The 27,795-nt window shown below is 37.3% G+C and overlaps 1 protein-coding gene across 3 annotated transcripts in view; it reads left to right on the top strand.

Annotated features, from left to right (window-relative positions):
- Positions 1–629: 629 nt before the first annotated feature.
- The window catches only part of ank1b (ankyrin 1, erythrocytic b), a 99,914-nt gene continuing 72,748 nt past the window's right edge, over positions 630–27,795 (top strand). For 2 of the 3 annotated variants that reach the window (XM_048165162.1, XM_048165161.1), the window contains exons 1-8: positions 630–1,212; positions 1,297–1,326; positions 1,662–1,943; positions 2,040–2,144; positions 2,338–2,396; positions 2,597–3,380; positions 5,481–5,589; positions 5,861–6,401. In XM_048165162.1, coding sequence (XP_048021119.1) covers positions 6,276–6,401 — 126 coding nt within the window. In that variant the 5' untranslated portion in view covers positions 630–1,212; positions 1,297–1,326; positions 1,662–1,943; ... (3 more) ...; positions 5,481–5,589; positions 5,861–6,275. The remainder of the gene's footprint in view (positions 1,213–1,296; positions 1,327–1,661; positions 1,944–2,039; positions 2,145–2,337; positions 2,397–2,596; positions 3,381–5,480; positions 5,590–5,860; positions 6,402–27,795) is intronic. The other variant, XM_048165164.1, reaches the window with a different exon arrangement.

Below are 27,795 nucleotides of genomic sequence, written 5' to 3'. Positions count from 1 at the left end.
ATGTCTTGCATACGTCTGTGCGTAGTGGCTCTTGAAGCACTGACTCCAGCTGCAGTCCACTCTTTGTGAATCTCCCCCACATTTTTGAATGGGTTTTGTTTCACAATCCTCTCCAGGGTGCGGTTATCCCTATTGCTTGTACACTTTTTTTCTACCACATCTTTTCCTTCCCTTCGCCTCTCTATTAATGTGCTTGGACACAGAGCTCTGTGAACAGCCAGCCTCTTTTGCAATGACCTTTTGTGTCTTGCCCTCCTTGTGCAAGGTGTCAGTGGTCGTCTTTTGGACAACTGTCAAGTCAGCAGTCTTCCCCATGATTGTGTAGCCTACAGAACTAGACTGAGAGACCATTTAAAGGCCTGCAGGTGTTTCGAGTTAATTAGCTGATTAGAGTGTGGCTCCAGGTGTCTTCAATATTGAACCTTTTCACAATATTCTAATTTTCTGAGATACTGAATTTGGGATTTTCCTTAGTTGTCAGTTATAATCATCAAAATTAAAAGAAATAAACATTTGAAATATATCAGTCTGAGTGTAATGAATGAATATAATATACAAGTTTCACTTTTTGAATGGAATTAGTGAAATAAATCAAATTTTTGATGATATTCTAATTATATGACCAGCACCTGTAAGTTTAAATCGATTTTTAGGATTGTTTTGGCCCTAAAAGCAGTTTCAGATTATTCAGTTGGCCTGTATATGAATAAAGAAGTTATATAGATCTTTTTTTAAAGTCTTAGATTGACTAAAGGAACTTATATCTTCCATCTGTTTCCTTTTTATTCACTTGCTCAATGGTCCATGGCGTAATAAAGGACAGTTTCTTATCTGTAGTATTTGTCACTGTCTCCATATATAGCATAACCATTTTTCTTTATTTACCTGCATTCTGCTGAGCCCAATATGGTCTGTTCTAAATTACTGTACGCTTTAATATAGTCATATGTTAGTTAAGTAATTTAAATATAAGTGGAATTGCTAGATGGTCATAGATGATATGCTAGGAGAAATCAGTCATGCAGAGAACCTTCACAGTAAGCTGTATGCAAAACTAGCAATCGTACATCCTGTTCATCTGCTTTTATTTTTAAACGAGGACATTATTGGCGTGTTAGATATTACATGAAGATCTGATAGTCTTAACGGGTGCTGCTATATCAGCTTGAACACATGAAATTATGATCCAGCTGTTAAACCTGTGTACATTTTGTAAGTACATTTAAATTGTATGTATATATTATTTGATTGACGTGTGTGTTGCCTCACTCTTAACACTCAGTGCTTATTTTTCAGTGAGTCTTACTGCCAAATTATCAAATGCAGGTATGTGGGTAATCTTGTGTTCATGAATTATAAAATTTTTATGTAATAGTTGGTTTCCAAATTATGCAGTTTTTATTATGTAAGGATGATTCAAATTACATCAACTTCTTCAGAAACGGTCTGTAGCAAAATTATAATGCTTGTTTAAAACAATTACTTTTCCCTAAAACTGTTGAAACTACATATAACAGCATCACACTCTGAAATAGGGACGTTTTGGCACTGAAATATTTTTAATTTGATTCTCCCAGCATGCCAAAGTCATAATATGGTCACTGCACACTATTTATCTTTACATATTTGTTTAATATTCATCATTTAACCCTTATATACAGATATCTCTGTTAGTCTTGGAGTGATGACTGAACTCAGTGGCCAGACTGAACTGACATGCTGTGTCCAGGACCAGAATATATCGCAGTGCTTTTTCTATGCTGAATCAAGAAACATTGGCCATCAAAATTCCTCTGACCATTGCTGTAAGCTCACTGTCAGTAGAGAAAAACTGTTAGAGGGAAAAGATGGCGAGGAGCTCCGAACAACAATTATCGTCTACTGTACGAGCAAACCTGGCAACAGGACGAGCCAAGATGTCACCATTACAGTGTGGAGGCTATGTAAATTGCATTTTAATCATTTTTTATACAAAAAACAGATGTTATGGACATGGGGAACAGTTTTAAACTGCATTTCCTTTTTGTTTTCACCTTTAGCTGTTTTTTGCTTTGTTTTTCTGATTATACTGGGGACGCTGACTCTCCTCTCTTTGCTGACGTTCATCATATTCATATGCATTATCTGCAAGACCAAAAATCAAGGTAGGAAACCACAAACATCATGTTCTGTTGTTTAATTCTGGTTATGTGTAGGCTATCTAAAAATGATTTTTACACCAATAATTGTAGATGTATAGGTGTTTTTTATATATAGCCAGACAGTAGGTCAATCAAAAGACCATTTTTATAGAGCTACTGCCCAGAGTCTTCTGTAAATTGTTCTTTCTTTCTTTAGAGAATAAACAAAACCAAAGTGCTAGTTCTGGTACAGCTGTGCTGGAAGAGAAAACAGAGGTATGTAATTAATTTCATTATTACTTTTAAAATGAGCATCAAAACAACACTGCAGGAAATCATAATTTTACATTCACTTTGAATGATTTTTCAAAATCTGCATTTCTCAGCTGTTATATTTTTTATGGACATAATTTAGCAAAAATACAAATTTGTTATGCTGCATTTCAACAGGTAAACCTTTAAACTTTTTTCCACAGATAGTAGAGGATGAGCTATTGTATGCCACAGTGAACCATTCAGCTGCTGGTGAAAACTCTGCTCCTACAGTGAAGTATGAATCAGGAACTGACTACGCCACAGTGGTCATACACTGAATAACCTGCAACAATGGATGGAAAAGACTTTTCAAGGATTTAAATCACCAAACATGAAATAAAAACCGCATGTGCTGTGTTTTGAGCAAATTTACCATTACATAATTTTCAGATAGGCCTATAAGATGTAAAATAAACTTGGATGAAAGAATATTTTAGAATGAAATTACAAACAATAAAGCCATTACAGCTGCACTTTTTCGAGCAACAATGGAAGTGTATTTTACTCTAAACTCTTCTATAACCATTTTAAACTAGATTGAATACCAACAAAAATCATACTGTAAGTTATAGGATAAGTTAGCATAGCATACCTAAACATATAGCATTTAAATATAGGCTAGTAGGCTACAAATGCATTTCAGGAAAACAATCATATTTCACTTAATTTCACATGTAAATGTTAAAAAGAAAAGAAGAGTAGTTCACACAGGAATGTTGTTGCTCTATTAGTTCATTAAAGCCTAAACAATGAAGTGTGTGGAAATGTCCCCATTATGTCTTCATCGATCGATTACTGAAACCGTGCAGTGCTGTCCACTAGATGGCGATATCTAGCGCTGGAAAACCAAGATTGTGCTTCACTGACGAAATACAAAGTATTAAATGTTTCCTTTAAAATCCTTTTGTGGAAAAACGGCAGGCTGTGCAGTGGATACTGTGTTATGTGAGTATTACTATTAAAACTAAAGTATAGGCTAAGTTTGTTGTCTGGCTGGCCTGTTATTCATTTTTAAACGTCAAAATGTGACATGGGTGTAAAGCAGGGGAGTTTAGCTCCAACCCCAATTAAACACACCTGAAACAGCTAATCAAGGTCTAACTAGGCATGCTAGAAACTTCCAGTGGCTCTCCAGGACCGAGTTTGGACACTTCTGGCGTAAAGAGATCAATTTCTGCCACTTTCTTTGTACGTTATCACACCATAATTTATCTTAGAATAGTTTAATATTTTAAATTCTTACATGTACACTGTAATAGGTGTCTAATTGTGAATTTGACTGCAGACTGAACATGAGCACCCTAGTTACTGTGCTGAAAAGAGCGGTTGTGGACTACAAAATTCAATTCTTTTAACTAATTCCTGTGCTGAATATATTTTTATAACTACTAAGCGTTACACACAAAGAAATGAACAGTACTACTTATGAAAAAAAGAAAAAAGTTTAGGCTAAATTATAAACACTTGTATGCGATGAAGACACCATAGTCATCACTGGTCTCGAAAATAATAAGGCCTGCAGTAGGTGACCTCATGGCAGCCATGTTAGCTACTCGCTTTACTCCGTAACATGTTATTTGACACTTTAGTGGAATACATACACCTAATTATAGATGACTGCAAATAGGACTTTTGCTTTTGTGTGAAATTACATTCTCACTATTAGGTGTCTGTGTAAGTCAAAATACAACTTCCATATTGACCAGGGCAACAGTGGTGTATAGCACCTGAAGAAAGCTATATTATCTTTACATTTAATCAGTGCGAGCTTTGTTTTAAAATATGCCAAGTTTGCTAATGCACACTTTTCTGGATGTAGTTGTTTCATGAGCCAATCATCTGATCTGTAAATATGAATCTAGAGGAAAATATGACAACACTGATTGGTCCATGAAGTCCAAATCATGCTTTTTTTAAAACAATAAATAAAAATAAATAACTGGCAAAACATGTATCTATTAAACTGTGTATGTATATATATATATATATATATACACACACACACAGTCAAACCAAAAATTATTCAGACACTACATATAATTTTATATATTTTTTACTAGTGGGTGCAGGACACTATAGTTCATTTTTGTAAGTGAGGATAGCAAAATAAAGTAAACTGTGACATATTATACCCAAAAATTCTTCATACAGTGGACTACCAGTAAAACTGATAATAAATTTGGAACCAAAAATTATTCAGACACTTTGACCTGACCATGTTTTGCTTAAGTGTTATCTGACGTAATTAAGATTAATTTTTTCTGATACAGTTTAACTCTGAGATCTTGTCATATTTTATTACCATTTTTTTTAAACTATAGTGAATAAACTGTAATAATGAATGAAATGTTCAAGGTGTCTGAATAATATATATATACATATAAATAGGATTTATATGTTATTTCAACTCAAAAGTATCTTAAAGCATCCAAAACAAATCTAATTACAAGATTTTCAAATATGTGATACCATTAGTATAGTTGTTTTTACCATATATAGTATGACATATAAACAAATCATAGACTGTCACTGTAATCAAAGTTTTCCCCCTTCCCGAAGGAAATCAATGGATCATTTTGATTAGAGGAAGGGAAATCAAGCAGATGAAGGATAATGTACAGCCTAGTGTCATGACAAGCATAAATAAATATGACTGATCCATCTGAGGTCACATGACCCATCCATCATTCTCAGAGGCAAACGCTTGCGCCTGCATTTTACTTCAGATGGGCTCTGAATTATAATGCACTGGCTCCTTTTTATATAACTGTTATTCCGCAATCCCAAATTTTGCACAGTATTGTAACATAAACAGAAATAAATAGCACACTGTATATATCTCACTTGTTCACTAGTAACGTGATCATTTGTCATGAATCACAAAATACAAGAGAAGAACAACATGTGAGCTCTATTGTTCCATTAGGTTTTCCCTGACATAAAGCGACTGGTATGTATATAGTGCAATAAACATGTGACAGTTCAGCCTATCTCTTTCTTTCTCTCTTTGTCATATACGCACCCTCACATTGTCTTTCTATGCAGGTCTAAATGGACTGAATTACTGCATAAACAACAATGCATGAATCCTTTCTCATGGAAAACCAGTCTGGTGAGAGAGAGAGAGAGAGACCGTACATGCAGTTTTTATGAGGTAAGCTGTTATAGCTCAAAACCTTTTTCACTCTTAGCAATCAGAGGGGAACCTGCCTTCAATTACAACCAGAAAATGAATCCAACTGAATTCATCACACACTAAAGTAAACTAGAAACCTGCTGCAGAAGGTGGTACGAGAGGCAAATATACAGGAAATGATCAAACAAAGATTGGTTTCTCTGAAAAATCCTGCTTCTTTCAATCTCTGTGGAAAGAAATAATACATCTGTGAATTCATGCACTGATTTTTTTCCTTTACATATTGCAGATCTGCACAAAGACAGCAGTACCAACAGACGTGCCGTAAACAGTTGGCAGTATCATGGCTGAGAAAAATGGGAGACTGTAAGTGAGAAAGAGAGACGGAGGGAGAAAAATCAAGCTGCTGCAGTATCCCTACACTGTTGAGCCTTGGACTGCGTGACTGACTGGTGTGTGGCGAGAGAGAGAGAGAGAGAAGAAGGGAGGGGGGATGGGAAGGATCTCGCTTGGATGAGGAGCAAGCAGTCAGGCAGGCAGCAGCATCATCTCTTTTGTGGCGAGCTGCTGAGGGAACTGGCCGCCTAGAGCCGTGTAGGGCGCTTACTCCTCGCAGGCGCGCAAAGCGCCACCGCCTCTCCCGCACTGGCCGCCGCAGGGACAGCCTCCTTCACAGGCGTAGCACCGCTTGTTGCAGCGGCACCATGGCGCAAGCCGCTAAGCAGATCCGCAAGAACAAGGACCTACAGGAGCTTGCAGCCCAAGAGCTGCGAGAGAAGGAGGAGGAGAAGATCAAGAAGAGGAACCGATCGAGAGACCGCAGGCGCAAGGTAACAAAAAAAAGCATCCTGCTTGCTCCTTCCTCTTTTTTCCGTAGTGAAGGGAATACACACACCTTCACACCTATCACTGACTCATTGTGTTAACCAGTCTGCTAGAGCTGGTCGTTCACAGATTATGTTTAAGGAAGATGCTCGTCTGGTGGAGTGGACGAGGGGGGGGTCATGACTAAGATGACTGGTTAAGTAGCCCCTCAGTCCTCAGGGAACATCCTGGTTGATCGATTTGGAATGTCGCTTTTGACTTATGCTGCATCAAAGCAAACATGATTGTTTTATGTATTCAGATACCACCTGACACAGGCTCCATTGTTTGTTGCGTTCCCTCCGTTTGTCATCGGCGTATTTCACCACCTAGTGAATGCACATATCGATGCCGTAAGCGTGAACTTTGGCAGAACGTGAGCGTGATGTCTGCACCTGCCTCTGCCGCCCATTCTCATTACAGTTTGTATGATGGAGCTGAAGTGCATTATGGGAGCTCTGCTGCTCTGAGCCCTCTGGCTGCCTACTTACTTACCTTACCTTCCACAAATGTGCATGCGACGATGTATGGTCGCATGCATGCAGATTTTGGGTTTACACGAGAGCAGATATACACGTGACTCAGGTTAGCGCCGAAGATCAGCAGAGACCGGGGTGATGACTCCACTCCCGTCTGCTCACCAAGGCTCATAAAACCTGTCAGCTTAGCATTTATCAGTGTGCTCGTGTAACTACGTGATCGGGCAGAGATATGTGGCCGGCGGTGGTAGAATGTCAGCGTAGCGCCAATTAACAGAACCGAGATGCGGAGACACAAGCAGTGACACTGAGAGCGAAAAAAAAGATACTGGAGTCTAAAGATCGCTCTGAGGGCTGTCCTTGAGGGTTGGCTGTTTAATCTTCGGTGGGACGTCTGATGAAGCATTTGTCAAGGCTGTCAGTGACCTCTTGAGATTACACGGGGTCTGGGAAATTGAAGTCGGGACATGTTTGATGATACTGTTGCTTTTTTGATTTGATTAAAATAGCGTTGTGTTTAATAAGCAGTTTAGACTACAAAGTATTTTATTCATATGCAAGCCTTGAACTTCTTTCATAATCATGTATTTAGAGATAACTGTGTTTTGTAGGGATGATTTCATTCAAAAAATTAAAATGCAAATGTTAATATTTGTTTACTAGGGTCTGATATCATTTGACATTACAGTACAGCTAATGCATGATTCAGATGTTTGTATGAGCTTTACTGAAAACTGTGCAGCTATAAACCAGTGCACATGTGTGCAACCATGGGCATGCAGAAGGGTAAACAATTGGCACACAAGCAAAAACAGAGAGAAAGGAATAGTATAATTTGATTAGACTTTTGCTGTTTATTTTAGAAATGTTCATAATTCCATTATTAATAATCGACAAGAGGAAATCAAAATATTAAAGCATTAAACAAGAGGAAATCAAACTTTTCCAAGATTTAAGTCAAGCTTTACGAATAGGATTATAATTGCTATTCGAAATTGCGATATCTTCTAACAGTTTTGCGATTAAATGGAAGTAGCAACAGATCTTTTCTTCCATATTGGGATACACAGTGTAACGGATTATCGAAACGGAAAAAAACCCCTGCTGGGCAGAGACTTGGTTCCTGCCATTGGTTGTTAATTTGATTTTGAGATATTGGCGTTGCACTAAAAAAATAATGTTAGTGGTTTAAGTGAACTAAATGATTGGAGACATACATCACCAGAGAAGTTTGTAGTTTTCACTGAAAGTTTGAGTTGAGACATTTTGATTAAACATTACGAGATTAAATGTAAGTAAAAAGTAAGAAAAAAGTAAAAAAGTAAAAAGTAAGAAGCGTATACATGGGTGAATTCATTCACACTAAGATTTATAACATGCATTTACAAATCAATCTAGATTTGCTTGTTCTCCCTCTAGAAGTCAATGTGGTGCAGTGATTGCTATTAAAAATGGCACTTCGTGTCAACAAGGATTGCCGACCCCTGCTCTATTTGGTGTCATTGTGCTCCAGAAAACATGTCAGTTTCGCTGAGGCCTAAAAGTGTTTTGGACGGTTTGTGGCCTTGTGAGATTTCAGCTGTTGGTAGACAAACAGTTGTGTTGTGATTTTTACACCTCCCTGAGGTGGAGGGCCAGAGAAAAATGATGTCAAGTGCCCATAGTGTGAGACTCAGAGAAAATGGCTGTGTTTCAATTGGAGTATCAGTACTTACAACATACTGCATAGTACACTGCATACTGTATAATAAAAAAAAACACTGTATTCTGCAACATTAAACACACTCTAAAAAATGTGTTGGCTCAACAAAAAAAAAACTCAAGCTACACTGAGTTAGAGGAACTTAATAATTTGTAGCATAAACACAGTTTTTAAAGTTGATAACTCAAAAAATTTAAGTCTCTCCAAATACCAGAGTTGTAGCCCTTGAACCAGTTAATCTTATCTATTTCAGTTCAAATCAACAGCTATCATAGCACATGCTAACATAATTTATTTAAAGCTGCAGTCCGTAACTTTTTTTGGTTAAAAATGATCCAAAATCAACTTTTGAGCAAGTACATAACCAGCCAGTGTTCAAAACTATCTCATTATCTTAGCTCGATTCACAACGGTAAGCTTGTAATAATGTTTTATAATAAGAGCGACCTGGTGGATTTCCGTGGGAAATTTGAGCATGCAGCAGTTCCTCTGTGCGTCATTACGTCACGTCCGTAAACAGAAAGGAAGGAGTCCAGGCTAATCGGTTTTATCACGTGAGGACGCAGCTGTGGAGTAGCTACAGAAATTGAAATCTACAGGTAACTCTAATATACACTAAATACACAGTCACGCAATTCTGATGTTGTTAACATTAACAATTTGAAAGCAAAGTATAACAGTAATAATAATTTGCATGGTTCGGCATGATCCGAGCTTAGCGATCGTTAGATTTAATCATCATTGGCAACACGATTTATTGTAGGCCTAATGCTTTTTTTCTCAGTTGGTCAGAACAAAAGTGGCAGACATGTTACTTACTTGTTCAGATGATATTTTCCAGTGAAATTTCTTATATTGGTCATACTTTCAAGACGTAGAATCTGTGATTCTGAAGTACAGTATCCACACCGGTGCGGTGACTGACAGCAAGCATTAGATTCATCCGGTCTGACGAGCTGTGCCAAGGCACAACGCACGTACAGATAACTGTTCCGCATATGACTGCAATTGCAGGTTTCAAACAAGAGATGGCGACAGAGGAAAAATCACAGACTGCAGCTTTAACATGTATATTTAATGAACAAATAAGATATTACTCGTCACTGGCATTAGCGCAGTCATTGCTCAGTCGAGTCATTGTAGTGTTTACCTTCATGTATCTACTCTTCAGCACAGATGTAAACACAAAAACTTCAGCATTACAAAAACTCTTTTAAATGTCAAACATAACAGCATTAAACACTAACAGGTCTTTCCCTTCACTAAAAACAAATAAATTAACACTTAGGGCCCTATCATACACCCGGCACCCTACGGCGCCAGGCGCAAGTATTTTTTTGCTAGTTTCAGCCCGACACAGTTATCATTTTCACGTCCTGCGCCACGTTGTTTAAATAGCAAATGCATTTGCGCCCATTTGTGCGCCCATGGGGGTGCTTGTCTGAAAATGAGGTCGTAACACAGTTCACAGATACGGGAAGAAGGAGGCGGGAACCGGCGAACGTTTAAACATAACTTTAATATAAAATAAACAAATACAAAACGAAAGTAAAATGCTGGCAGTTCCTCATGGAAAACTGCTGGCCACACAAACATAACAAAACATAAAATAAAGTCCAGGCCTGGTCCTCTCTCGTCCTTCACTGTCATCGCTCCTCCTTTTATGCTTCCGGAGCTCCTCTGTGAGAGATTCGAGACCGGTGCAAAGCGCAGCTGATGCTCGTTAACACTCGCGTCACCGGCCTCGCACCGCTCCCTCACGGCTCTTGCCCGCCCTGCTCGTCACATACCCCCATCACCCCTCGCAGGCCGGGGGGTACTCCCTAGACTGAGCTCTACTCCCCCCTGGGGCCAGTCTCGGTGGCCGCAGCACCTGGGGGTAAGGACAGACGAGACGAAAAAAAAGGAGACGGAAGCACAGGGAGCGACAGACGAGAGAGGGAAGACAGTCAGATGCCCTGGATGATGATGAAGACCAACAGACTGATGCAGATCTGAACCTGCAAGCTGCACTGGTGTCTGGCACTAATGCCAACCCTGTTCCTCCATTAGAGGTTGTCGAGGTGGAAAATGGAACTCAAGTTTTGGGGAAGAGCAGCACAGCGTCATTTGCTTCCTCACTTCCAGGAGAACTCCAGGGTGGGGGGCCGCAGGGATCGCAGTGCCTCCTATCAGCTCACTCCAGCTTCGGATGCTACTGGCAGGGACAGCATGAGCAGAGAAAGATCTCACTACACGCTCACAGATCTTAAACGGCAGAGAGCTGCAGCTAAACTACAGAAATATCCAGCACCTCCTTTACCCCTGTCTGCAGGCCCTCAGGATGAGCTCATCCCTGAAGGATCCCAAGGGCCGCTGGAAACCCCTGAATTGGTACAACAGGATGCACCTCCCAATGCAGTGTACTTTACCCAAGCTAGTGGAGATCCACCTCTACTGAAGCTGAGAGCACCAGAAGAGGACACGACTAACACAAAAGAGCCGTGCTGTGGACTCATGTAGAAGCAGCAAATGAACGTGTTTGCTTTCATATGATCGTGCAGTTATGTACTACATGGACGAACGAAAGTAAAATGCCGGCAGTTCCTCACGGACAACTGCCGACCACACAAACATAACAAAACATAAAATAAAGTCCAGGCCTGGTCCTCTCTTGTCCTTCACTGTCGTCGCTCCTCCTTTCATGCTTCCGGAGCTCCTCCGTGAGAGATTCAAGACCGGTGTAACGCACAGCTGATGCTTGTTAACACTTGCGTCACCGGCCTCGCGCCGCTCCCTCACGACTCTCGCCCGCCCTGCTCGTCACAGAGGTGTGTTCAGTTGCATTGTTGGAGCATTGTTATTTTGAGGCAAGTGAAAATGACTGCACCATTGACCAACTGAAACCAAGTCTAAAGTCAATGGCGTAATATTTTTTTTGTTATTTAAACAGCGCATTAGTGATATGTGTAGGGCTGCACAACGATTAATCGCGATTAATCCTTGTGCAGCCCTAGATATGTGCCTATCAGTGATGCGCGGATCAATGTATAAACAACCCGCACCCGACCGACGTTTTCAACTGACCCGCCTGCAACTCGGACCACAAAAAAAAGAATGAAAATATTGTACCCGACCCGCTTCCTTAACCGCATTTTTTTCTGAATGCTGTATGATATAGCCTAGTGTTATGTAATAAAGGCTTGATTTATTCATTTATTTCGTTTCATTTTCTTAACAATTAAGATGCTGCATGTGTTTATCCAGTCTAATCGAAGTGTGCGTCTCTCCCCCGACTTTCCCAACAAAAATCCCGCCCCCTCTCAGAAAATACATAAAACTGACATTACTGAGCTATATGCGTTTAAAAGTAGCCTATTAAAATGGTGCAATGGCTCAGTTCAACGTGTTGGGAAATCGGGCATTTTGTCGCGCGTCAGCATTTATTCAAAAGTTAATAACGCTCAACATTAATAATGTTACTATTTCATTCTTTCATTATTTCGGCAAATGTCTCCCACACTTTGCTCTTTCTATTTGTGTATTTGTGGAGCTTCCACTCCCTAGTCTTCACCTTTTCTCTTGCCACCTCCATCTCTACCTGCAGACTGAGCTCGTGCGTCATCTTCGCGCAAGTTATTCAGCCAATAAAGTCTAGGCCTATGTATTTCATAGAAAATTGTGTCAAGTACTATATAAATTACAAAGGTTTAATTGGCATCTTTATTTCAAACGACCCGACCGACCGTGACCCGAATATCATTAAAAACATTTTTGGATGACTCGTAACTGCGGGTAACCGTGGGTGACCGCAGGCACCCGCTCATTTTGGATCAACCCGTGCATCACTGGTGCCTATAGGCACACATACACTCTGCTTATTACACACACACAGACATGCAGCAGCACACAAATATGCCAAATATTAAAAATAAAAGGATTACTTTCTGAAAGATTATTATTGTGTGTGTAAAGATAAAAAAGCTTTGGTGGAATCCGGCTTGTCCTGTAAATGGTCTGTCTGCGCACTTTAACCTCGTGCACAAGCAGATCCGTTTTACCGCCATGGCGCGATCGCAACTGGCTTTCAAAGGGAATGGGAGATGAGACTGATTGGTTTATTGCATGTTACGCCCAAAACACACCCATTACTCATTAAGAGAATAAGGACAACCCTTTTAGACCATGTGCCAGGTGCGCCGACTATTTTTCCCATTGTTAAACTAGCAAAAGTGGATTCGGACACACCCTAAGTGCACTTGCGCCGTGCGCTTTAGACCATGCGCTTAGATCGTTAAAATAGGGCCTATAATTTCAACATTTATTCTCCTTATCCAGTCCTATACTAAGCATGCTGGGAACTAGAAATCCACTGCCTAATTTCCAAAGTTACTAAGACAATTTCAGTAAGTTACTACAACCATATTAAAAAAAAAAAAAAAAAAAAAAAAAGCCAATTAACACATTTAAGAAATTTGAGGTTAAATTACAGACAATTATTAATCGAACAAACATTATTATGTTAAAACAATAAATTAGAATTTTTAACTTGCAACCATGTGTTTATTTAAGTTGTGTTAACAGGTCACCTGGATTACTTTTCAGAGTGCATATCATACAGTAGTACGATTTATTTTGTCACAACCTTATTATGTGCATGTTTAATTCATCGAGCGTGGTCCATTTATCCTTATATTTCGATTTTATGTTTACATTTTAATTTTGTGCAGAAATGTCTTACTAGTCTGATTAAAGAGGTTGGAAAAATATGTTAAGTTGTGATGCACAAACTTACTGTTCATTCATCACATTGGAAATGTATGGTCAAGTTAAATGCATTTCATTGAGGGATATAGTATCTAGCTAAGTATCTGTATACTACACATTTTAGCATATGCAATAGGTCATGTTGGTATACCATGCATACATTTTGTTTTCTGTGCCCAGTATACTGTAGAAAAAGTAACAGTAGTACAGTAGAAATGCAGAAACAGATGGGTCAAAAGCCTTAACTCTTAGAAATGGCCTATAGTGCATCATTTAGTTGCTGCATTGGTGCTTTGTATCCTTTTTACTTATAAATATGGTAGAGCTGCTGTGTACAACATAGTATTAATTACCCCGCAGTACATTTATGTCTCTAAGCTGGTCTTGCTGTGTGTGTTAGATCTTATGCATCACATCCATATGACTTACACACGGCCTGGCCCAGATTCCCATACAGCAGAGAGCATGCATTTTTCTTGTTACCTAATTGGAAAAGGCAAGAGAAGGTGAAGTCACACATATATCAGTAAGTACCTTCAGTCACAGGCTATATTTATTCCATGCCTGAGTCCCTACCAATCTGTCCGTGATCCTGCCAACTTGAAGGGATGCGTTGCCCAGGATTCTGGAAGGTTCAGTTGTGATCTATGGGGAGATGCATTTGTAATGCCATGTTTACACCACTAGAGGCAGCAGACTGGGAGAGAGAGGTCCACTGAGAGTGGGAGTGACAGGTGAAATATAGCAGCATAATGTCAGAGATCAGGGTTAGCCCAAGTGCATTATAATTAAGCACCTTCTGTGGTCGTCATAGGATATGACCACATTTACCATTAAAGCCGCACTGCTTAACTTTAATATCTCTTTTGCTGTTAAAGACATGAAATGTCTCTGGATGCCTGTCTAGACAACAAAATGTGAAATATCATGACAAACACCCGTAAACCTGTGTGTAATTGAATATTACTGGCCGCCTTCCTTTTTTAGAATTCAGGGCAGAGAAATCCAATTGATTTGCACTTCAAAAGTCTAATTTCTTTGTCCTTGCTACATTTTCATTTTAGCTGTATTAGAAATGTTAGGAAAATTTCACACAAAAATATTAGAATGATTTCTATTACTATAGACAAATAATATTTCACAAATATGTCACTGTTCATTGATTTAAAACCTGGAAAAATAACATTTGTGCATAATGTGTACTGTTAACATTACGGAAAACGTATTACACGATTTCTTAAAAGTTATAATACACAGGAAATTCAGTAGCTCTTTAATTGACTCTATAGAGACTCTATAGAGATATTAAAAATGCTCTATAGAGAAAATGTTCATTTGTATGCTCATATGATTAGTTACAGTTAAGGCACACAAATGGTTTATGGTCCTTGAAGCTTCCAGAATATTTTTTGCTGCAGGCATAATTGCTTTGAAATAGATCACCTCAAAAATTAAATATTAAAGCTAGAGCTGAATCATTTTTGTCCTGACTTAAAATGGTTGTATTTCACATTTTTCCTTGTGACATCTAAAGTGCAAAATTGTTCAATAATTAGGACTGCTAGATTGTTTCTTTTTTTTTTTTTTTTTTTTTTCTCTTTGAATAATGAACTTTGAGACAAGGTCTTTGTCTCAAAACTACAATACCAGTGTCTCCCGTCCCATGTGCATAAATGTAAATGCACAAAGTTTAGATTGACTTAAAATCTCAGATTTTGTCAGCTTCGTTTGCATATAGTTTTTGATTGAATCTACTGTATATTAAATCTTGCAAAGACTGCAGTTCATTTCTTGGCTTTACAGGTTTTGTGGAAGCAGGTGTAGTATTTAACAATTAAAATGAATCAAGTGAAAAGACTATGCCATTTTTCATTCTTTAGATGCTTGAATGCACAGGGATATAATAGGGAGAAGTGTTGTGATACAGTAATGGTTTTGTTATGTTAATCTGACACTGCTTTGTATAATTAGATGAAGGAACATGTTTTGCCTTTGATATTTGAACATTTCCGGTTGATAACGATTGGATTAATGTGTTCATTACTGTCTCCTTTTACACTGTGAGTATGAAGCAAGATATAATTACATATATGGTTGTGGGGGTTCCTCACAGTATTCTTTGTCCCATCCACCTCCTTTTGTAATTCTTTACATGAAGCTAGCGCATATTTGAGGCCTCTTGGGCTCAGTTATATTTATTTCTGTGGGAAACGTTACTTCTGAACTATTTACTGGTTTATTTACCCTATTTTTACTATTAATTTAGTGTACAAATATAGTATATATAATTTTTCAAGGTTTTTTAATTTACAATACATATTTAGAATGCATACTACATTGATCAAGGATGACAACTACACATATTTACAATGCATACTACTTAGAGTATGCGCCCTACATTAATTTAGATGCATAATGAAAGGATTTAGTTGCATACTACATTTACTTGGTATTCATACTATACAGATTTTCGGTTGATTACAAAACCAGAAAAAGCCTAAATGATGTGTGAATAATATGCATACTAAAATCTATGATGAATTCTGAGTCGGTGTTGTAAGCACACTCAATGTACTGTGTATACTAAATTAAAAAATCATATGCAAAAATTATGTTTGCACACATAGAATTAGAACATTGAGTATGCATGTTGCACGGTGTGCAACTGAGCTCAGTATGCAAAATTACTGCGCCTTGGATATATAACATTTATCACAATTCTGTTTAGTGTGCATCTTATGTCCTTTGCAGATTCCTGACAAACAACATAAATACTAAACAAATAAAGAAAAGATTATTTTTTCCTTTTCTTATGGTCCATGTAATCTAAGTGTCTTATGTCTTGACACACAGATATCTCATTTCCAGTTACCTCTTTTGCTGTCTCACTGTGTTCTATAGCATGTGTACTTTTCTCTGAGTATGGAATATACCGTATTGTGTTTCTTGCTCCATTAACCTTGCAGATTCAACACAACTCAAAGACAACTGTTGATACTAGAGGTTACCGATACCAATAACTAAGTTGGGCAGTAGTACCTGCCGATAACCGATTAATTAACCGTTTTATATAATTTTTAAAACTGATTAATAAATATTAAAGTAAATAAAACTGAAACAAAAAGTAACACTCCAAAGAACAAATGAAAAAATAGATATCCAAAATGTATCAAAACGCTTCATATAACAGAACAAACTTTTAAATTGTGTGAAACATGTGACATTTAAAAGATTAGTTCACTTTCAAATGAAATTTTCCTGATAATTTACACCCCCATGTCATCCAAGATGTTCGTGTCTGTCTTTCTTCAGTAGAAAAGAAATTTTTGATGAAAACATTCCAGGATTATTCTCCTTATAATGGACTTTAGTGGCCTCCAAACAGTTGAAGGTCAAAATTACAGTTTCAGTGCAACTTCAAAGGGCTTTAAACAATACCAGACGAGGAATAAGGGTCTTATCTAGCGAAACAATTGGTCATTTTCGGAAAAAAATGTAAATGTATATGCTTTATATAAACAAATGATCACCTTCCAAGTGCTTCCGCCAAAATCGCACTTTCGTATTCTTCAAAAAGCTTACGCTGTATGTCCTACGCCTTCCCTATTCTACTTATGGAACGAACACAGTGCCAGTTCCATTTTTTCTGTAAGTAGAATAGGGAAGGCGTAGGACATTCTTTTTGAAGAATACGAAAGTGCGGTTTTGGCGGAAGCACTTGGAAGGCGATCATTTGTTTATATAAAGCATATACATTTACATTTTTTCATCAAACTCCTTCCTTGCCTTTTTTTCTGATGCATGCTCTTAATTCTTGAGCTTGCCGGTCCCAGTTCCAGTCATAATGCGCAGAAATATTGACATTCCTTGCACATGACAGAGCAGCCTCCATTAGACTCAAAGTGCTTTGTCTCACACATTATAGGCAAGGGGAGCCCATAAGCTATGATTAGACAACCCTGATTAAATTGACACAGGTTCTGGATATGTGCGATGGTCGCTAGTCGCTATATAATGCTCCTCGCATATGGTCCCTTATGGACGACATGGATGAAATATCTTACCAATAATGTCCTTGCACGGAGAGGAAGAGAGCATAAGATGTGTTCCCTACACGTGCTGTCTGCATACTCAGCATCTCGGCTTTATAGCAGTGTTATCGACAGATGTGGGTGGAGCAATTCTCGTCTGTCTTGCGCTTGAAGATGAAACAACATAAGCAGCTCCGTTACTCTGATCCTAACCTATTTATCATGCTCAGAGTCTCCCCAGCTGTGATGTCCCTCTTGTCCTTTATGCATGCATGTTATTGTTAGATCATACTATCATCTAAATGCTGCAAACTTGTATTCTATGATGCAACAGATGATCCTGAGGTTTCAAGAGAATCGTTTTGATAATGCTCATGATACGCATCTCGGTATTGAAAGGTTAATGTTGAGAGTGATTTACAGTGCAGTGTCTTAGCACTCCCAGTTGTCCCAGCAATAATTTTATGAGGAGTAATGAATAAAAATGAATTTCAGTAAAAGCAGCACTTTCTTTATTAGTTTAACTGAGTAATTTGCATAATTGATGTTTCTGCTCGCATTATGAGACAAGTGAATTTTGTTATTGTTTCAGTAACTTTCTGTATCTGTAACAACTGTAATACCGCTTTAAAATTTCCAAAGTGTTCAGTTTATATAAAACCACCAATCATAGGCTTTTCTTGCATTTATAATCAAACATAATCTATGCAGTATGAGTTGTACGTAAATGTAGTATTCAACTAAATCCTTTTAAAACTTGTAGTATCCATGTTAACTTCAAGGGTTAGTTCACCCAAAAATGAAAAGTCTGTCATTAATTATTCACCCTCATGTCGTTCCACACCTGAAAGACCTTTCGTTCATCTTCAGAGCACAAATTAAGATATTTTTGATAAAATCCGATGACTCAGTAAGGCCTGCATTAAAAGCAAGTTAATTTACACTTTCAAATGCCCAGAAAGCTACTAAAGACAATTTTAAAACAGTTCATGTGACTACAGTGGTTCAACCTTGTTATGAAGTGACGAGAATACTTTTTGTGCGCCAGAAAAATCAAAATAACGTCTTTATTCAAGAATATCTAGTGATGGGCGATTTCAAAACACTGCTTCATTAAGCTTTGAAGCTTTACAAATCTTTTGTTTCGAATTAGTGGTTCGGAGCGCCAAAGTCATGTGATTTCAGTAAACAAGGCTTCGTTACATCATAAGTGTTTAGAAATTTCAATGGTTCACGTGACTTTGGCAGTTTGATACACGCTCCGAACCACTGATTCGAAACAAAAGATTCTTGAAGCTTCATGAAGCAGTGTTTTGTACACTGACTTAATATTCATGTTGCACAGGTTTATACAACTTTTCTAAGTTTTCTTGAAGGTTTAGGGTTTATTACACAAGTTAAATTGTTATCATTTTTAGTTACTTTGAATTTGCTTTTAGTGCTTTGTAATTTACACTTCATCGTTCAAAAGTATATTTCTATTTCAAATAATGCTGTTCTTTTGAATGTTCTATTCATCAAAGAATCCTGAAAAAAATAGCACCGATACATTATATTAGAATGGTTTTCTAATAAACATTAAAAATATATTAATATTGAAAACAGCTCTTTTAAATTCTAATAATATTTCACAATGTTAGCGTTTTACTGTATTTTTGGATCAAGTCAATGCAGACTTGATGAGCATAAGACAATTCATTCAAAAACATTTTAAAAATCTTACCGACCTCAAACTTATGAATGCTAGTGTATCTATACTTGAAGTACAGTACAGTCCAAAAGTTTGGAACCACTAAGATTTTTAATGTTTTTAAAAGAAGTTTCGTCTGCTCACCAAGGCTACATTTATTTAATTAAAAATACAGTAAAAAACAGTAATATTGTGAAATATTATTACAATTTAAAATAACTGTGTACTATTTAAATATATTTGACAAAGTAATTTATTCCTGTGATGCAAAGCTGAATTTTCAGCATCGTTACTCCAGTCTTCAGTGTCACATGATCCTTCAGAAATCATTCTAATATGCTGATTTGCTGCTCAATAAACATTTATGATTATTTTCAATGTTGAAAACAGTTGTGTACTTTTTTTTTTTCAGGATTTCTTGATGAATAGAAAGTTCAAAAGAACAGCATTTATCTGAAATACAAAGCTTCTCTAGCATTATACACTACCGTTCAAAAGTTTGGGGTCAGTAAGAATTTTTATTTTTATTTTTTTGAAAAGAAATGAAAGAAATGAATACTTTTATTCAGCAAGGATGCATTAAATCAATCAAAAGTGGCAGTAAAGACATTTATAATGTTACAAAAGATTAGATTTCAGATAAACACTGTTCTTTTGAACTTTCTATTCATCAAACAATCCTGAAAAAAAATATTGTACACAAATATTTTGTACAATTGTACACATTAAATGTTTCTTGAGCAGCAGATCAGCATATTAGAATGATTTCTGAAGGATCATGTGACACTGAAGACTGGAATAATGGTGCTGAAAATTCAGCTTTGCATCACAGGAATAAATTACTTTGTGAAATATATTCAAATAGAAAACAGTTATTTTAAATTGTAATAATATTTCACAATATTACTGTTTTTACTGTATTTTTAATTAAATAAATGTAGCCTTGGTGAGCAGACGAAACTTCTTTTAAAAACATTAAAAATCTTAGTGGTTCCAAACTTTTGGACTGTACTGTATGTTAAAAGTATTTTAACATGAAGCAAATACATACATCAGCTTGAACCGTTTATACACACGGTCACCAATCATTTAGGCTTTTTTTGCATTTATAGTCAACTGCAAATCTGTCAAGTTAGAATACTAAGTAGGTTTAGTATGCAATTAAATCCTTGTATGCATCTAAGTCAATGCAGGGTGCATACTTTTGGTATGCAGTGTAAATACATGTAGTTGTCATACTTGATGAACGTAGTATGCATTTTTGATCAGTGTAGTCTAATGTGTTCATAATCAATAATATGCGCTACTAAGACATAATATTCATACTACAGAGTCTTATCTTGAATTCAGTGTGCAGAAATAACAAGCTGAGCCTTGGATGTGTAATATTTACCCCAGCTTCCTATAATGCTATCCTCAGATTGTGGCATCCTCAGAGGCCTGGTCCTAATCCACACAAATTAACAGTTTCTTTTTCATATTCCCAGATTAATGTCATATGTCTTGCAGAATTATACTAATCCTTGTAGGCCTGTCTTGATATGTTAGATACGACTTGACCTTCCCTTTCTTTGCAGCTCAAATCTTGTCATAAACCGAATGACCTTCCTCTTCGTTGTGACACATTCTCGTTCTCAAAACGGCCCATTTCAGTGAAATTACGAGCTGTGGATGTTCAAATGATGTATGCAATCTTGTCACTGAGCTCAGACAGAAAGTAAACATAATATTTCCGCAGGCTATTTATGACCTCAGTGATATACAATGGCTTATATTCCCTTCGTCCTCCCTCTGTTCCATTATCAAAGTCTGGAAATGTCTTGTGTGCGTGTGTATATGTCGATATCCGGTGTGTATGTGTAAGTGTTTGTGTAACTCCATTACCAAACGCAGCAGTCGTGCATGAGTGTGTACATATGAGAGAGGGAGATGCAGAGTAAAAAAAAAAAGGAAGAAGGCAATCACTAATGGAGGGAAAGTGAAGTTCAAGGAGCAATCTTTTTTTCCTTTCTTTCCATCCACGGTTTAAAATTGAATCAGCGATGAAGTATTTATACGAGCATGGTGTGGCTTTTCCAGTCCAGTGCCTCAGTGGAGTGCGGAGGGAGAGAGAGAAAAGATCTGTAATATTGCCAGTGTGAGTGCTGTTGTTCCCGATATGCCTGTGTGTTTATAGGCCGCAGATACAATAACAAGAGCACAACCTGACAGTAGTAGTTGATTACGAGCAATAAGCAGGTCTGGTGGGAGAAATGGAGGGCGGCGTCATGTGTGTCTTGGGCTCTGAATGATGAATTCACCTTCAGTGCCTGTAATGATGTCCTCTCTGTTCTGCTTGTGTTCGCTTGTGGTGTGATGTAAGGCCTTTCATGGATATTGAATCCTCTTTTTGTACGTTTTACTGTGTTATTAAATATACTGTGAATTCCTTATTAGGATGACTGTGATTTCGTCAAGCAGGAGATGTTTCTAGATATCTTTTGGTTCTGGAGCAACATTCTTGTCAGGTAAATCTCACTATAATCCTCATCCTCAACCCTCATGTATCTCTAAAATTTAATTACACCTTAAATTGGAGGGAAATGATAGGTTGACAAGAATTTTGTTCAGCCCTGACAGCCCAGGACCAACTAGGATTTTGCTATTTGTAATGTAAAGTGTGGCAATGTATTCTGACTTGTCGCTGCTGATAAGACCAGTTTAGATACGTAGGCTATGAATCCCATACTGGTCCAGACTGATTTATGCTGGTTAGTGATGGTTTAATGGTGCCCTAGATTCAAAAATTGAATTTACCTCAGCATAGTTAAATAACAAGAGTCGACATACATTGAGTCTCAAACTCCATTGTTTCCTCCTTCTTATATAAATCTCATTTGTTTAAAAGACCTCCGAAGAACAGGCGAATCTCAACATAACACCGACTGTTACGTAACAGTTGGGGTGTACGCCCCCAATATTTGCATATGCCAGCTCATGTTCAAGCATTAGACAAGGGCAGAACGTCTGGATATGCAGAGCTGAATCATCAGACTAGGTAAGCAAACAAGGACAATAGCAAAAAATGGCAGATGGAGCAATAATAACTGACATGATTCATGATATCATGATATTTTTAGTGATATTTGTGAATTGTCTTTCTAAATGTTTTATTAGCATGTTGCTAATGTACTGTTAAATGTGGTTAAAGTTACCATCGTTTCTTACTGTATTCACGGAGACAAGAACCATCGCTATTTTCATTTTTAAACACTTGCAGTCTGTATAATTTATAAACACAACTTCATTCTTTATAAATCTCTCCAACAGTGTAGCATTAGCCGTTAGCCACGGAGCATATAGCCTTAAACTCATTCAGAATCAATGAAAACATCAAAATAAACACTGTACTTACGTGATTAGACATACTGCATGACGAACACTTTGTAAAGATCCATTTTGAGGGTTATATTAGCTGTTTGAACTTTTTTTATGTTGTTTAAGGCAAGCGCGAGCTCTTGGGGCGTGGAGCACCAGATTTAAAGGGCCACACACCCTGAATCGGCTCATTTCTAATTATGCCCCAAAATAGGCAGTTAAAAAAATGAATTAAAAAAAATCTATGGGGTATTTTGAGCTGAAACTTCACAGACACATTCAGGGGACACCTTAGACTTATATTACATCTTTTAAAAAAAGTTCTAGGGCACCTTTGATATAATCATGATGTTCACCAGCAAAACTTGAATGACAGTGGTAAAGTTTAGTTGGCCATGTAAGACTTGCCTGTTCATCTTGTTGAAATACCAGCACCCCATGCTGAAGATCAGCAACCAAAAAACACAACCAAATAGAAAGAGATGTCAGCAGTGCATTGAGAGACAAGTTCATGTCTCATGTTTTGTTTTTGTTTGTTTTTTATTGGAGAAAGACGGAAAGACAGAGAAACACATAGATAGAGAATGGGATTGTAAGAGGAAGTTATGATTTAAAATACAGTGTAACTACATTAGAGTGTAGCTAGCGGGTTCTGAAAGTAAAAATCCCATTTGTTTTCTTCATAATGGATTTTTTAACCATAACTCTTATAGACTTCTAGACAGACCTAACATGAGCTCTGAGGTTGTTAAGCAGTGTTATATGCTTCTATAAAAGCCACTAGTTTCAGCTTCATTCTGTAAAAAATAAATAAATAAATAAATAAAATTATTTCAGAATTCCTATAGGGGAACTACCATAGTTCTTGGATCTACCAATCAGAGAAATCACCATTAACATGAAAGCAAGAACTGCACCAAAAGAACTCAGTAGTAAACTCCCACTTTGTGAGTGATGCATGATGCAATTATCATGCAATTATTATTTTTTTCTATTCTAAATAGGGCTGTGACAATACCCTCATGTCACGATTCAATACAATACATATCACGATACTGAACTCACAATACGATATTATTTTATTATTTATTATTTTATTATTATTATCACTATATTATGGTGATACTTCAAGTCATATGGTAAAAGGTTAACAAAAAACTGTTGATTAAAGTGCTAAATTTGGTATCACATTGGGGGTGGAAATGAATAGGCTTAGACTTGGTGCTGCTAACCCAATGCACAGGACAATGTTGATACCAGAATAAAAATATTCATGATTCTGAAGCTGAAAATATAGAAAAATACGAATATGCTTGCACTCTGACATTGACTAGATATATTTAAAATAATGAAGGCCACTTTTCAATTGTAACACAAGACATTTGGCATTATCAGTACCCATAAATATTCCCCCATTTTATTATTATACATTATATTCACCATTATAAATAGTACTTCAATGTAGAGTAGAACTGACTCTAAAAATCTGTAAACTTGAATTTTTTATCTCACACAGTAATGTTGATTTTGGGTGAACTATACACAATACATATCGTCACTATCCATGATACATATTGTTGCATTTTTGAATTGCGATATATTGTGACACGATATATTGACTAATTCTAAATAAATGTTAATATATATAAAGTATAAAATATTAAGCAGCACAACTGTTTTCAACATTGATAATAATAAGAAATGTTGCTTGAGCAGCAAATCAGCATATTAGAATGATTTCTAATAACTGCTAAAAATTCAGCTTTGCCATCACAGCTATAAATTCCATTTAAAATATATTAAAATTGAATACAGTTATTTTAAATATTAATAATATTATTATACAACTTTTACTTTTTTTACTGTATTGTTGCTCAAATAAATGCAGCATTGGTGAGCATCTTATCGACCTCATACTTTTGTATACTCATACTTTTTGTATATAATTGACTTTTGAAAAAAAATTAAAATATATCATATATTACATTTACAAACAATGACTGTAAGTCAATAATTTTATATTGTACCATAATTATTTATTCAATTATGTCTTTCACAATGATTCATGAGAGTGGGAGTTTGATACTGAGCTCTTTACAAAACTTAACAGTGTAACAGATGTAAGCAGTCTTGACCTTTGTCTTTTCTCACATTTTCAAATACGAGCTTTAAATCAAAGTTTGTATGTTGTTGTTGTGATTCATCTCAAATCAAATATTACAGATAAACATTGGAGGTTGTAATGTGGTTTGATCCGAAATGGATAAAAATCCAGTGGTCCGTCAATTATTTCTTACCCAAAAGAATCTTGCAGTTACGTAATGAACATCGGAAACATAACCTGGTATATTTTTATCTGTGTTGTTAAGCATTTTTTGTTCAGTTCCTGCTCTCAGGTTTGGTAGATCTTCCTCTAAATGACCTTCTGTTGCATCTGCATGTTCCTTCAGTTCTCTTGTTCCCTCCCTCCCACTGGCCTTCCACCCTCCCATCAATCTCATGACATTGCATCTATTAGAGATTATTGATGCTCCCAGCTGACAGAATTATGCAGTGCGACGTACAGAGCTCTAACTTTATGGACCGTCTCATTTGCCCCAGCATTGGTGTCATCTGGCCGAGAGCTTCAGGCACAAGGATTCAGTGCAGAGCTGCAGGCAATTGCACCAGCACCAGACTGCCCCTGTAGTAATTCCTATATGGTCTTAAGCCAAATACATACACGCACACCCAAACACACTCTTATGCACACATGGATGCACGCACATGCTTACACAATCCATCTTCGCCTCTCTGACTCAGCTGTTTTTGGCAGTGAGGGCAGTACAGCGGGTACAGTGGGCCCTTGAGAAAAAGAGGAAGGTGAAAGTGACAAATATGACCCTCAGGTGTTCCAACACTTCAGCAGCCCCCTCACTACAGTGCTACACATTCTCAGGTTAAAGAAGGAAACACACTTGGTGCATGAAATGAATAAGGGAAAATCCAGAATCTAAAAATGGACTTAGGAACTAGAAGTGTACTGTCAAGATGATGCCTTTTATCATTGGTTTCTGTGTATATATTTGCACTGAGCTGGTTTGTGCTTTTCTGGTCAGTATGGAAACATATTTTCACCCTTATAAAAAAAAGTAATTGTGACTTTATTTCTCATAATTCTCTTTTTTCATCATTGTGGATTCATTTTTCTTGCAAATCTTGCTGGAGCAGGTGGTTTTAACATTGCCGCTGGTGGGAGTGGGCATTCAAAAAATATAGAGTGGGTCCTGGGATTTGGCTCGTAACAAGAATGGAGTCAACAAATGAAGTTGAGAAGAAAAAAACAAAGCAGCCTTTTCTTTCAACAAAGAGCAATTTCCTGTGCTCTCAAAACTTGCATGTTTCATTTTGACTATCCCTGCATCCATAGTTTTAACTATCCCTGCATCCATAGCTACTGATCCCTGACTCAAGCACCCATCGAAAAACACAAGATATTCTCCATTCATTTTAACCAGTCGGGTCCAGCCGGGTCATAATAAACACAATCTTACCGTTTTATTTAGCATTACAACATAACAACCAGACACAAAAACTTGTGCTTTCTATTTTTCGCACGATGAAAAATTGCATTTTAAGCAATTAAAGTCCCGTTTTTCATGGTTTTTTGAAGCTTTGATTGTGTTTATAGTGTGCAATATAACGTGTTCATGTTTCGCGTGTAAAAAAACACAGTATTTTTCACATAATTTACTTATCTGTATACCGCTGTTTCCACTGTCATAAAAACGGGCTGATGACTTCCTTGTTCTATGAAGTCCCTCCTTCAGAAATACGTAACGAGTTCTGATTGTGCCAGCGGTTCCTGTGTTGTGATTCGACAGCAGCTTAGCGAACCTTGCCCGGAAAGGTCACGCCTCTTACCATAACGTGGAGATGCACGCGCTCAGTGTTATTGTAAACATGTCTTTAATTTTACCCTATCAATTTGAGCCGGAATCAGACCCGGTGGTTGGACTGCGGGATGAAAATAACAGCGTTTCCACGACATGGCGACAAACACACTCTACAAACGCAACTCTTGTGTATTCCTGTGGGCGGAGGTTAGTCAAAAAACTGTTTTAGTGATGTCATTAAAGAAGGAAGTAGAGGGATGTAGTCCAAACTGGCCGTTCGATGTAGGCGACTTCTGTTAAATAAAATATCTCGCTTGGCATTGAACTTTGAGCTTTAAAAATTTACAGATTTTATTTATACTCTAACAACAACATTACACACTAACTAAAGTTTGAAACATGGGATCACGAAGAACGGGACCTTTAACTCCAAAATCATTTGGTATATCTGCGTGAGAGCGACAACACTCATGGAAAGAATATGTGTTTTATGTCTGCTATTCTGAACATTTAGCATAACCCTAAAATTTGTGTAAATTTTTCACAATTTCTACAAGCCGTGATAGAATGTTTACATGTGTGGGCGAGAGTGGTGTAGCGGCTGGACTGATCAGACACGCAAATATTCATTATATTTAATGAATAATCCAACAGACCTCTCGCCCTACAACAAAACTTGGTGCCCTGTGAACAACCCACCAAAAGGCAGAACAGGCCCCTGGTTACTATGATAACAAAGACAAACCAGCAAAGATAAGGCAGTTTACGACCCTAAGGAATGTGGAGAAAAGTCCGCTCTCAACGGCATTCTCAATGAAAACAGATACAAAAAGGCCCATAAAAAGCACTTCTTTCCATTAATTCATAGACAAACCTTTTTATGAATGAACAAGCATATTCCCAGGACATTGTGTGCATTATTACTGTTTTGTATGTTGTCTTTTGTATTGTATACTCTTATATGCATGCTTCATGATTGAACCACTAGTTACCATAACCGCATCTATATCATGCTTGATATCAAAATTATCCTTTTTTAGTATCACGAAAATTGGGCTTTATAATTTCAATGAGACTCTTGCTACTCTAATCAGAGTTTAATGGTACATAAATCTGCAAGCCCACTCTGATCATGCAAATGAGCCAGCTTCCAAACAAAGGAGATACTTACGCTTTAAATTACACCCTTTTCATTGGTCAAACCAAACTCGAGGTATGACCTCCACGGAAGTTAAAAGGACCTCTACCAGAGTGATCCCTCACTTCTTGTCGCTGTTTGTGTGGAAAAGATCGGAAACTTCCGGTCCAACAATGGGACCTCCCTGCACTGGCGGGACCTCAAAGTTAAAGCCATGCTGCAACTTTCCACCTGGAAGAGAAAACGCTTCCAATAACAACCAAGTCAGATTGAAGTTCCGCCCCTTGGTGCCAGCCCTGAGTGTACACCTGCTATTATTGCCAATTGTTATTCGGATATTTT

Source organism: Megalobrama amblycephala, linkage group LG18, assembly GCF_018812025.1.
Source record: "Megalobrama amblycephala isolate DHTTF-2021 linkage group LG18, ASM1881202v1, whole genome shotgun sequence".
In the NCBI taxonomy this organism is placed as follows: domain Eukaryota; kingdom Metazoa; phylum Chordata; class Actinopteri; order Cypriniformes; family Xenocyprididae; genus Megalobrama; species Megalobrama amblycephala.
This window is presented reverse-complemented; position numbering and strand designations above follow the sequence as displayed.